The sequence below is a fragment of the Pteropus alecto genome, unplaced genomic scaffold (genome assembly GCF_000325575.1).
Source record: "Pteropus alecto unplaced genomic scaffold, ASM32557v1 scaffold3, whole genome shotgun sequence".
NCBI lineage: Eukaryota > Metazoa > Chordata > Mammalia > Chiroptera > Pteropodidae > Pteropus > Pteropus alecto.
The window spans coordinates 18,254,422-18,267,563 of record NW_006442484.1 but is presented as its reverse complement, the minus strand read 5'-3'; the positions used below and the strand labels follow the sequence as shown (position 1 = coordinate 18,267,563).

Genomic DNA, 13,142 nt, shown 5'->3' with positions numbered 1-13,142 from the left:
TAAGGCCCTTGCAATCTGTGTGAAGTCAACCAAAGATTGCCTCACCTAAAAAAAAAAAGAGAGAGAGAGAATTGTATTAACAAACAATTCTTAATAAAAATTATAGTTAATTTATTGCTTGTCTTTAAAGTAATGATTTTAAAATTTATTAAAATATAGCTTAATATTTTACAACTCATTTTTGTGCAGCTCTAGTCTTAAGACAAGTCTTTGATATAAACTTTCATCTACATCAATATTGTGTCTGTTTTCCAACTATTTTACATGATTTTATAAAGATTTTCAAAATAAAAGTCTGAAGTAAAGTTTCTCAATTTGCACATTTTGTTATTAATTTGACCATGAGTGGAGAACTTTGAAAAATCTGTAATATACCTCAAGCGGGCAAATATATTCTTGAAGAGGAAAAATAACATTTCTGAGTGACAAATGTTTAGTTTAGCAGTTTTTCTCTAGTCTTTCACTGCTGATGAAAATGCTCTCATGAAAACAAACAAAAATAAACCATATAGTGCAGTTTGGGAAAAATGAAAGACACTATTAAAGTCAAAAGTATACAAAGGTTGGTACCCTAGATATAGGTTTCCAGGGTTTGCTTATTTATTTGTTTGTTGTTCCTATCCCAAAATAGTTTATATATTATTGCTTGAATTTCTCCAACCAACAATGTTCAAAGTCACAGCATTTAGAGATTAATTTGGGCTAATAAGAATTAGCATCTTTGAAAAATGGCAAATAGATCTAGACTAGCCTAAACATGAATATTTGATTTTGGAGAGATGAAGTGAGTTATCTTTATTCATAGAACATTTTGAATTTACTCTAAAATGTGTTTGTTGTTCTTAGAAAAGGGAAGAGATAAAGCCTTAAGAAAGCTATGAGCACATAATTGTAGAAGAGAGCACTAAGATTTGGGAAATTTGTTCATAAAAGGTAGTAGAGGTGGCAAAATATACCTTGCTTAATTTGCTACTGCAAAAGGAAGGGGAAAAAAATTCCCCTCTCTCCTCTCAGGATCTAGAGCCCCTACTAATATTACTAATAATTCTGGAGGCATACTAATTTGCATATGACTTTGTGATCTAGTTGCAGAACTCAACCTTTATTGAGAGCATTTTTTTAATAAAAAATGCATTTTAAATTATCAACCTATAGAACACAGTGAATTTATAAGTTGAAAATTGTAAAGACAAAGAACTTTAACATTTCTTTTGTGATAATTCCTCAATTATTTAGGATAAATGAGATGCATATCATTTTAGAGCATCAAAAACAATTTTAAATATTGATAAAACTCTAAAACAAAAAGAAAGAAACATAGCATAATGTCAATTGAATTTTCAGTTTGTATATAAGGTCATTCAAATGGGAAGGTTTAATGTTTAGAAAACGGTGTGGAGGAGGGGTGTGCCAGATATTTTTCACTGGAGGATGAAGTCTTCAACTGTTTGCAGGGGCAACAAGCTCCCTTAAAACAAAATGCCTCTAATTACATGCAACAGTTCTAAAACAGAGAACATCAAATGGGAGGAGGAGTTCCAGGTAGTTGTAACTCTTGTCCCAAAGATTCTGATGTTCTTTCTTCCTTCACTGAATAAAGTCACTAAATTTAATGGAAGTATCAAGGCACATTGAAAGAGCTATTAGCTATGTAATTCATATTTCGGATTTGAGCAAGGTTGACCAAATAATGACTCTATTAGAAGATATTTTATATTAGACATTTATGCTGAGGAAAACTTCCCTCGATAAGTAAAAAGAAGAAAAAAATAGTTAAACTGATTCTTCCTAAGGTAGAAGGGTTATTTTATTCTCTAGTGAAGCCCAGTGGTTTTGAATGATTGTCAAATGTTCCCTGAACTTGAGCAGAAGTCATTTGCCCAATAAGAAAGATGGATACTTTCAGGAACGTGTTTTTAAATCTGCATTTCTGCTTACAGTGAAGCATTTCATAATCATTGGACCTTGGAATAATTGAGAATACACTTCCACTGCTGGCCTAAGTGCCATCAACTGGCACAGAGATTTACCTTTCTAATTGATGCACAGCTTTTTAAATCATCTCTGAGTAGTAATACTGATATTTTCTGGCCCTTCCTGTTTAAAGTATCTAAAATTCTGCCTGTAGAATTAAGCAGATCTATTATCCTTTGACTGTCTGCTTGCGTTCTACTTGAAAAAGCTAGTCTGACTCTTCTGAAGTTATTTTGAATAGTTTTAAACTAAGGATGATACAACTCAGTATATATTCTTATTTTAATTTTGCCTAAAGTTTGAAGGGAGTAAACATGCAGTGTCTGAATTATGCAGTTTGTATATATCAAAATTGAGGAGGATATAAGTATAATCAGCATTTGTGGGGCAGTAATGTAGATATGTATATGTATATTATCTATATTTATATCTATATCTACATCATCATTTATATTTATCATCTATTCATATTCCACAGGAATCTCAGGCTCAGCATACCCTCAGATGTTCTCATCACCTTCTCTCACTCAACTAGCCAATTTCCTGTACCTCGTTTTGCTTTCCTATATATATATATGGATGGCTGAAAAATCTACCTAGTTACCCAAGCAAAATTTAACTGTTCTTAATGCTCCTTGTCTCTTAAGTCAAGTCAAACAATATATCCAGTGATATTACTTCCTAAATTTTCTTCGACCTTGCCCTTTTTTTTAAATAATAGAAATGCCCAGCTCATTTACATAGCTTACACAGCCCTTCAGAACATCACCTTTGCTGTCCTCTACAGCCACATCTCCTTGCACCACTCTGCATTCTGCACATCAGCCACATTGTTGTTTTTTGATCTTTCCTCCTCTAGACTTTTACATTTCTCTTCCTAGATTAATTCAATATCTCTTTGTCCCACTTGACCTGAATTCTCTTTCATGAAACTAAAGAAGACTCATCCCTCAGGTCTCAGAGACATCCAGTCCTCTTCCATCCCAGATCTAGTTGGATGCCCTTCCTTTATATTTCTAGAGCAATGCATATTTTTTCCTGGAATAGTGCTTATCGCGCTATCTTAAATAAATCCATTTCTTTGTCATCTCCTAAATATACATCAAAAAACATGAGGGGAGGCATGTTTGTTCCCCTGGCACAAAGTAGAGTACATGTTGAATGTGTAGGAGATGGCAACATTTAAAATATATTTGCTAAATAAAAATTGAATATATAGTCCATACGATATCCTAGGAACTCTGCTAAGTACAAAGAGAGATGAACAATTTATATCCTCACATTACAAATAAATTGGTTTCTACAATATATTGTACAAACTGCAAAACAGTCATGAATAGAATGCTATGACAATATATATTTTTAATTAATTAATAAACATGTAGCACTTTCTAGGTAAATTGACAATCATATTTACATTATTATGAAGTAGATATTAATGATTACACTCATTTTATAGATGTGTAGATGGAGACAAGACAAATAATAAGGATATGTTGCTAGTAATTCGAAGTTTGAACAGAGGTAGCCTGGCTCCAGAGTTCCTTATCTCAACTACTATACTGTACTGCCTCTCTCATGGAAGGGGTCTCTAGAACATAAAAATTTGATAATATAGTTACTTTTCTAATGAAAAAAGTGTTGTATAATGAGGCTTGAGAAAAATATTGCAAAGAAAAAGTTGCTCTGTTGTTAAGATATTCTCTCAGCCCTTAATAAGTACAGAAAGTACTTTTTGAAGTCATTTTAGAACAATCCACCAATAATGTACTGTTAAAAAAATCACCTGCAATATGACCATCACATGTTGCAATTTTATAGTTACTGCTATATGTGCTACTTAGAAAAATGTACCTATTTTGAAAAATACCTATCTTATGATTCTAAAAATATATGTGGTTGCCAATTGTTTTATAACTTGCCAAACTGCTATCCTGCATTATTTATTGGCAACCTTAAGCATTACTGCAGTTATCTCGATTAGTTATATAAACATATCAGAAATCTAGATTCTTAAACAAAGTATTATTTAAGATTTATAAAGGATTGGAACTGCCGTTCATGATGGGAGAAAGAAGAAAAAGAAAGTTTTTTGTTTCCTAGAATACATAATTAACAGCATTTCTATCTTACAGAATAAAAGACTATGTAGAACAAATAAAATTTAATATTCTAAATAATATACAGTTGCATTGAGGGAAAAGTAACTTTATATACCTTAAAACCAATAGTATTTTATACCTACTAATTTATCACAAATTTTAGCGGGAAAATGATAAATAGTAAAGTAATGATATTTACAAAGTCTTGATCAATCAGTTAAAGTCATAGTTTATGAAGAAACCAGCTGTTCACTGGTATTTAAACTTCAGGAACAAATATTCACTACTATCTAGGGTGCCAGATTCTCTGCTGTCATTAATTACTAATAAATTACACATTCATATAAAGTTCACTTTCCCAAAACCATATTAAATCAAACTCACTAAAAACAAGAAAAAATAAAAACATGAAAAAATAAAATGAGTTTTTTTATTTTAGAAACTGACTAAAGAAAGCAAGCCATATTTTTTCTTGCAAGGAAGACATAGTTACTTGGTTATTTTAGACAAATTATTTTTGAAATTTCAAACTGACAGATTATTTTACACATGACATTTCTTTAATAAAGACTTTTTGGCATTTTGGTAAGTAAATTCCACTATGTACTGTCTCACACAGATAATTTTGGGCTAGAACTGTTAAAACTGACCTATATTTCTATTTTAAAGTTCCTAAGCAGCTGCTTATTGTGCTTAATATTACCATACATTTCTACCACAGTATGTTTACATTCACATGTATTTGCAAAGGAAAATTCAAATATTTAATAATTCTTAATGGTTCGTCACTGAATCATTCAAGATCTCCACATGAAATTTCAATTAGTTTTTGGGTTGCTTTGTTCTTAATTTAAGCAGTGATTAACCTGACTTAACTAAATCAATCAGATGCTTATTCCAAATAAAGAGAGCCTTTGTTTCATGGGCACTAGATATTTGTTGGAAAAATAATATTAGGTTATTTTTTATTATATTATTATATTTTTATTATATTATTATTTTTAAAGTATTATCTCCTTTTTTGGAAAAAAAATAATGTCCCATATTGCCAACCTAGAAATGGAGGGCAGAGGTTCTCCTCTGTTTTGCTTTTTCCCTGCTCAGATGCATAAAAACTAATACTCAGTTTCTTAGACCACTTTTGAAGATCTATCCCATAGATATTTTATTTCATTTTGAAGATAGGTGATATAATATGAGATCACTCTTATAAATACGTGAAAAAAAGAAAAAAAAATGTCCATTTACACCATAAGTCCAACTCTGCAGAGATGTTTTGCTGAAACTATTCCAGAAGTGGAACTTGAGAAATAAAATCCCCTCTGCTCCCCTATTTTGTTGAATCAAGTTAACAGCCCTATTGGTAGGTCTTTTTGCTCTGTTTCATTGGTAAAGAGCAGGAGCTTCAAAACAAATTTTTTTTATGCTTAAAAATTCCTCAATTTATATGATTTTGAAAAATATTTTTATATACTATTTAATATTTCAGTGGCTAAATAATATTTAAAGCGTCAAGCCTGAAATTTTAAATAACCTATTCGATGTCTCACTTCAAGTAATTTGTGAAACATATTTAGGCCTATGTCATCACAAATCCAGTGTTGACGTCCCTTTTTTGTTTTGCCAGGCTGCGCTCTAACTTGCCACATGTACTCCTGGACAGAGAGTAGTTATAGCTAAAGGAACAAAACTGAGGGTGGGAATGTGACCAGTAAAATTGTGTAAATGTGTGTTCAGTCCTGATTGATTTATAAGGCGTTACCAGCATATACTTACATCATTGCAAGTAAATGTGTGTGGTGAGACTGAGACTCAAACTGACAAAAGTCGATATTTTGAAACTCAACGTATTTTACTGCAACATATAAGTGAAAGATATTTAAATAAACATTTCCAGTAGATCAAGAATTTGATAGGAGTAATGTTTCAGTAACACAAACTAGGAATGTAGACATTCGGCCTAAGCTTTGTTATATCAGTGGTCAAATGATTTGTTGTAATATTTAGTTATATCAGTCTTTACTTTTTGTTTATGTGTTCATTCTCTTCATTCACTTCTTTTTCAGGAAGTATCGCTATCATTGTGCCTCTTGTCCTCTTGGTTACTTTGATAGCCACCTTAGTAATTGGTTTAGTGCTTTGTAAAAGAAAAAGAAGGTAAGATGGAATGTTATAGACTAAGAGGAAATAAATTATACAAACAGTTACAGAAACATAAAGATTTTTTAAAATTTCTTAAAACATGTTATTTTATCTAAAATCCTGTTTTCTAAACCATTTTATACCTCTATTTCATTTTGAGTGATTATAATTCTGATACCCCTTCCCCAATGTTATGTATGCTTGCTAGTGGAATGGCTCCATTTATATATTCTAAAAAAATTAACAAGGAGACATATTAATTAAAATTTTACTGGAATTTTACATTTGTGGTGGTTTTTCCTTGAAATCACAATTCTTTGAAAGGGATTTTATTATATTAATGTGTAAGATTAGTGATGTCAATATAATCATACTGAATATGTATTGTGTATAAGAAATTGAGCATTTCATTCCTAAAATGTGCATTTGTTTATGGTATATATTACTAGTAGTGTTATTATTCAATTTACATGCATGTGTATATAGTTTTAAAGATCCAGAAAGAGTGGATTACCTGTGGGGTTATTACCCAGAACGAAGGGTTTGTGGATCAGTTTTTTAATTATGTTAAAGAGTATTTTAGTTATATGACTTGAGTATTGAAAATGATCTATTTCAGTGTTTCCTTATCACTATCTTTTCGAATAGTTTTCAGGAAGAAAGGGGAAAAGTTGAATTTATAAATATGATTTATAAATATAATCGGTTTCAACTAATGGGGTATTATTTATTATGAATATGTTCTAAGTGCAATTTTATTGTTAAATATAAATAATTTGGAAAAATAACATTGTATTAAGACATTTTTGTTCCTTTGTGACTTGCTGAATGTCATTTATTTTGATTGAATTTTATTTATGAATTTACCATTAATTATATTAAAATAAGTCAATAAATCTATAAATATAATAGTTTCATGCACCATGATTGTAATATTTAAACAAGTCACACTTATATTAATATTCACATATTCTAGGACAAAAACTATTCGAAGACAACCTATTATCAATGGAGGAATAAATGTAGAAATTGGCAATCCATCTTATAACATGTATGAGGTGGATCATGATCACAGCGATGGAAGTCTTTTAGATCCAGGTTTTATGATAGATCCAGCAAAGGTAATATGTTTTAAAATGATGGACAGTGAGCACTGAGATTCTTGAGTCACATTTCTGTAATATGATTGTGATTTCATCAGCATTTTCTTTAGAAGAGATAATAACATTCAATGCATCCTAAAATTCTTTACTATAAGAATTTTAGGATGCATTGAATGTTATTATCTCTTCTAAAGAATTCTTTACTATAAGAATTATCTCTTCTAAAAAAATATTATCTCTTCTAAAAAAATTCTTATAGTAAAGAATTTTAGGATGCATTGAATGTTATTATCTCTTCTGAAGAAAAAATTAAATTATGGATTACATTCACCTGAAACCTGAAGTTAGTATAACATGTTTTGGAAAATACATATTTATTTATTCACTTAATTTATAAACATACACCGTTTACTTCAAATAATATCTTATTTAAATGTGTTGAGATACCAACACATCTAATTATACAGCCTAGTAAAAAAAAACTATCTAAAATATATTTTTAATAATAAAAAGAGAAGAGTACTTTATTGTTAAAATAAAGAATTTATTTCCAGTGTTTCATTGAAAACTCAACTAAACTATGTCCATGGCTTCTTTCATATCAAATCACTTTTGAAACATATTTTTTCTATGTGCTATAATACTCTTGCTATTGATTCGAGGCATGTCATTGATGCCTATAGCCCAAAATTCCAGTCTTTTTTTAAAGTTCCTGTTAGTTCATATCATTTTATGCTTAGATTGTCAGGTTTTAAGAAAATTAGATAAATAATTATCCAGATAAATTAAACTCACAAAGATTCATTTCACTCTATTATTTGAATATTATACATGATAATTATAGAATATTTTGCTATTAATTAAAAGCATCAATTTGCTATCATGGAATAATTTTTCTTAACTTATTCATATATTTATTGAATATTTGTTTATTTACTTTCTGATATATTAAAGATACTTTGTCCAAAAAACACCTTTATATTATAAATAATCACAGTGACTGACCCACATCTGAATGGTTTTGCATTCATAGTAACAGCTGTTCCCAAAGAAGTTCAATCAAGTCCCTTACATTTAATCTAGTTATGACTCCACAGTCATACTTTCAAAGCCTGAAATTGATGATCGCGTATTCATTTCTATGAAAAAAAAATCAATCATAATTGTATGGATTTTTTTTTTTTACTCTCAGAAGATATCATAGTGATCTTTTCCTAGTTAGAAATAATTTTATAGTTACTACTATTAATTCAGTAACTAACTCCTACATTTGAAATTGTTCATGAAATAAGTCCTTATAAGTTTCACTGTTTTCTACTTGATATTGAAAGACTATATATACTGTATACATTGTTATTTGATAACTTATCTATTAAGACATCTTAAATAATAAATTTTTTATATTCTTTGAACTTTTCTTAGGAATAAAAATATAGCATCTATAAGTATTCTATGAACTGATGACAACATACTAAAGCACAGTTTTTATAAAAAAGGGAGTTCTCGTTTTCTCCCATTATATATATTTTTTTCTAGAGATAGAATTAAGCCAATTTTGGACACTGAAAGAGACTAGCTTTTTAGTACTTTATTTAAATTTTTTTCCACATTTACTCTAGGAAGATAAAACTGCTTCAGTGCCCCTCGAATATATGTTTAATGTACTTAGCACATAACATTTAATATATATTTATTTATCAATTTGTTGACTGATTGACCAAAATTATATTAAATGTGACTTAGATGGCTGATTCTAGCCGGATCCTGATGTTTGAAAGGTAAATATGAATTGTTGCCTATTCATAAGAAATAACTGCAGAAAACATAACTAGTCCTAATAGGTATAAACAATTTTTAAAAGCAGAGAGTCACACCAAAGCAGCCTTAAAGATCAAATATTTTTCATAGAGTGTTCACTGTATTGCAATGGTTTGATATACTAAAGATGTGACCAAATATATATAAGTTCCATTACACATAAAGATTTCTGTTGTTCGGTTATTTTTATTATTTTCAAAATAAATAAAATTTCTACTTTGATGGTACCTTATAATCAAAAGAAATGAAATAATAAAGTTAATTTTAAAAGATTTATCTATGGAAGCAATCACAGAACAGTTTAGAAGTTCAAAAAAGGAGAATTAGTATTTACTGCTTTTTATCTCCAAATTCATCACAATCCTTAGATTGTTTTTAGTATCTTCTAAATTAGACGTTTGTGGGGGAAAATAAATAGGCAATATTGACCTAATTTCATGTTTAAGATCTTTTCCTGAGACCTTTGCCCTTGTCCCAAACTTTGTGATCATTCATTGTTAGGTATTGATAGTTAAAATTTTTAAATATGTATATTAACTAATATTTTTATATTCTTTAACTTTTCACCATTGTTTTTTTTTTCTTTTGGGTCACCAAAAATACTCTATTATGAATATGAGTATACTGGATTGGCTACTTCTACCCTTAAACCCAAGAAATTCTAAAGTCCGTACTTGTATGAAGAGTTAGTGAGCCAATTTAATTACTAATTAATCTGTGTTAGACTCGAGAGTCAGATTTTCCAAAATTCAAATGTTTATTTTATGATATATCAAATTTATGATGGTTTTTTTTTTCCCCCTAAAAATATAGAGTGGTGATGAATCTTTAATTAGTCAGATATTCGAGTGTCCAGAATTGGCTACTGTCGAAAACTTTCAGTGACAAAACCTTAAATGAGGGAAGCTGGTGTACTTTTCACGGTGCTGTTAGCAAACATATGCTTTCATTGAGGAGGATAAAATTAATTTAACCTAGATACATCTACCTATGAAGCACAGATTCAATATCAATAGTTTTTAAGTTATTAAAGCTAGCACGAACACACTGTTCATGTCCCAGAGCTACAGAGTATTTTTATGTTGTTATAATTTGATATAAGTTCATGAAAATGAAAAGAATTCCATGATATTAGATCAGAAACTAATATTTTCTGTTTACGTACAGGCCAGATATATAGGGGGCGGGTCCAGTGCTTTCAAGCTTCCACATACAGCGCCGCCCATCTACCTAAACTCTGATTTGAAAGGACCACTAACTGCTGGGGTGAGAAAATAAAATTAATTATTTCATATCCATTCCATCACAGAACCCCTCACAATCAAAATGATTATTAGATTTATTTATTTTAATTTTTCAATACAAGAATATTTACAGCAGCTGATTACTAGATTTAGATAAGAGCTTGCCCTTGACTTTTAAATTAACACAAGATTTGAAAACAGCATTAAAATCAGGGGCTTATGTTATATTGTTATATGTCCTACCTATGCATGTTATCATTTTAGTCAAGCTATTAAATAGAAATAGTTCTGCCAAATTTGAAAAAATGTTATAGCGCTTTAACAATAAATTTGAATATTTGCTATTCTTAGAAATCTCTAACCAGAAATATAAACTGAGTACTTTGTACAAATTAATTTGCTTTTATTCATTTCCTATAAGATACTTTAATATATACAAATTTATTGTCCAATTAAATAAAAATATACTATAAAATTAAGCATTATGTTGAGAAATTAGAAATGGTCTAATGAAAACATTCTTAATTTTTTTATGAAGTAACTAACTATTTTCTAGAGAAAGATGCACTGTTATATGGTTCATGTTAGAAGAGGGATAAAATAAGGGTTTCAAGTTCCCCATTAGCTGTTTTTCATTCTCATTTTTTTATCATGTTTGTCTCATTTGCATGGCTCAAAGATTATAGTGTTTCTTTAGATTTAATATTTTGTAAAGACAAAACAAAACTAAATAAACATTAGGCAATAATTTCTTGAGTTAAGTTGCAATTAATAAACTAATGAACATTTGTATATATTTTTCAACTGAAAGAGATCATTTCTACATGTTTCGATTCTTCCTCAAAATGCATAAATATGTACACAACTTATGATAACTGTGTACTTTACAATTCTTTGGAAGAGTCTCAAAATATTTTCAGTATTAAATATATATAGATAGTTTGAAGCAAAAAAAAGTGTCTTTATTTTAGAGCCTACTTCACCAATATTTTTCTTTTTATTTTTCTTTGTTTTCTTGCTTTTAACTGCATATTGAAAAATTATAAACTCTGAGCAATTATATGGCTTTCTGTAAACACATCTTTCCTGCCACTGCAATAGCAATAAAGAGAGAAAATATATGGACTGGAAATTAGACTATTTAGTTTAATGTTTTATGCTTTTAAGTAGTCTCAGTGAATAGTTTTCATGAAGTTTTCTTTAGGATTTTAATATTATGTCAAAGCTCCCATTAGGTTCACAGGTTACCTGAAAAACATACCATTACGATGTTATCTAATACTATGCTAAGGTCAACTAAAGCCTGTAATTTAAATCGTTACATTTAAATTGTTGCATTTAAATCATTAAATGTAAATTAATTTATTTAGTAAATTAAATGTATTTCATATAAATGTTATTAACATTAAAAAATAGACATTCTAGAAAATAATTAATGAGGTCAAAACTGATAATAAAATTGTACTTATTTATTTTTTTCTCCTTCAGCCAACAAATTACTCCAATCCTGTGTATGCAAAATTGTATATGGATGGGCAAAACTGTCGAAATTCCTTAGGAAGTGTTGATGAAAGGAAAGAACTGCTTCCAAAGAAAATAGAAATTGGGATAAGAGAGACAGTGGCATAATCAGTGATACCTTTTATATGCTGTATAAATGTATAAAATATAAGGATTACTTTTGTATGTTTCAACAGTATTATACTTGTTTTGGCATCAGCATTACCTCTTTCTTTATCTTTTTCCTAGTTAATTGTTTTCTGAGTTTCCTGGGTTCTATATTTTGCTGATGACTATTGATTGACCATTTGTATGGTATTTTTATGAAAAAGAACTGCACTACAGTACAATTTACAACAATGCTGCTGATATGACACACCTTTGAATTTGTTAAAATTAAAAACAACATATTCCTTTGTAGTGTGAAAATATGAGCAATCTATTTTATATGAACTTTTTTGGTTCTACTTAACAAGAGACTGTACTTTTTCATTCTATAGTCTGAACGCTGTAATACAATGTCATTTTACTTTTCCGTTTAAATTGATGGAAGAATGATTAAATGGTCAACTCTCTTCTTTGTGCCCGTTAAGATTGATTCAGACTACTGAAAATATAGAGGCCTCACAAGTTCGGCATCACCTGCTTTGAAATTAGCCTTAGATTTGCCAAGTGATAGATGAAAATTTTGAGGAAAATCTTTAAAAATATATAAAATTAATAATTTGCATGAACACATATGACTACATTTCCAAAATTTAGTGGACTGTATGTGATATACTAAACACATACACTGTGAACAATATTTATATTTAGGTAGTAGAACATAGCAAAAATACAACCAAATGTGGAAAGACCGCGTTTGCTATGGGATAAGACCTTTTTTTCTCCCTGTCTTGAGGTAAATAGCCCGCCTAGAGCACAACAGGGCATTGGGTACTCATGTCTTAGGAATTCCTTCCTAGCTATGTGCTTTTTGTGGAAGACTGACCCAACCCCTTACAACACGCACACACACACACACACACACACACACACACACACACACACACTAAAGAATACAACACTAAAGAATAATATATAAGCACACAAATTGATGACAGAATTTCAATTTTGTGAATGCATTCTCTTTGCTAGTTCGAAATGACTGCAAAACAGTCATTATAATATGGTATGATAGAGTAATCAATAAATATTTTCAACATACAATATATGACTAACTCAACATTTGCCCTATCCAAAATGTATTCTTAAAGGAT

The 13,142-nt window shown here is 29.6% G+C and overlaps 1 protein-coding gene across 1 annotated transcript in view; it reads left to right on the top strand.

Annotated features, from left to right (window-relative positions):
* Window positions 1-12,012, top strand: part of LRP1B (LDL receptor related protein 1B) — a 1,653,662-nt gene extending 1,641,650 nt beyond the window's left edge. Inside the window, exons 88-91 of the mRNA XM_006921044.1 lie at window positions 6,143-6,233; window positions 7,195-7,339; window positions 10,307-10,405; window positions 11,872-12,012. Of these exons, the coding sequence (XP_006921106.1) occupies window positions 6,143-6,233; window positions 7,195-7,339; window positions 10,307-10,405; window positions 11,872-12,012 (476 nt within the window). The remainder of the gene's footprint in view (window positions 1-6,142; window positions 6,234-7,194; window positions 7,340-10,306; window positions 10,406-11,871) is intronic.
* Window positions 12,013-13,142: the final 1,130 nt, after the last annotated feature.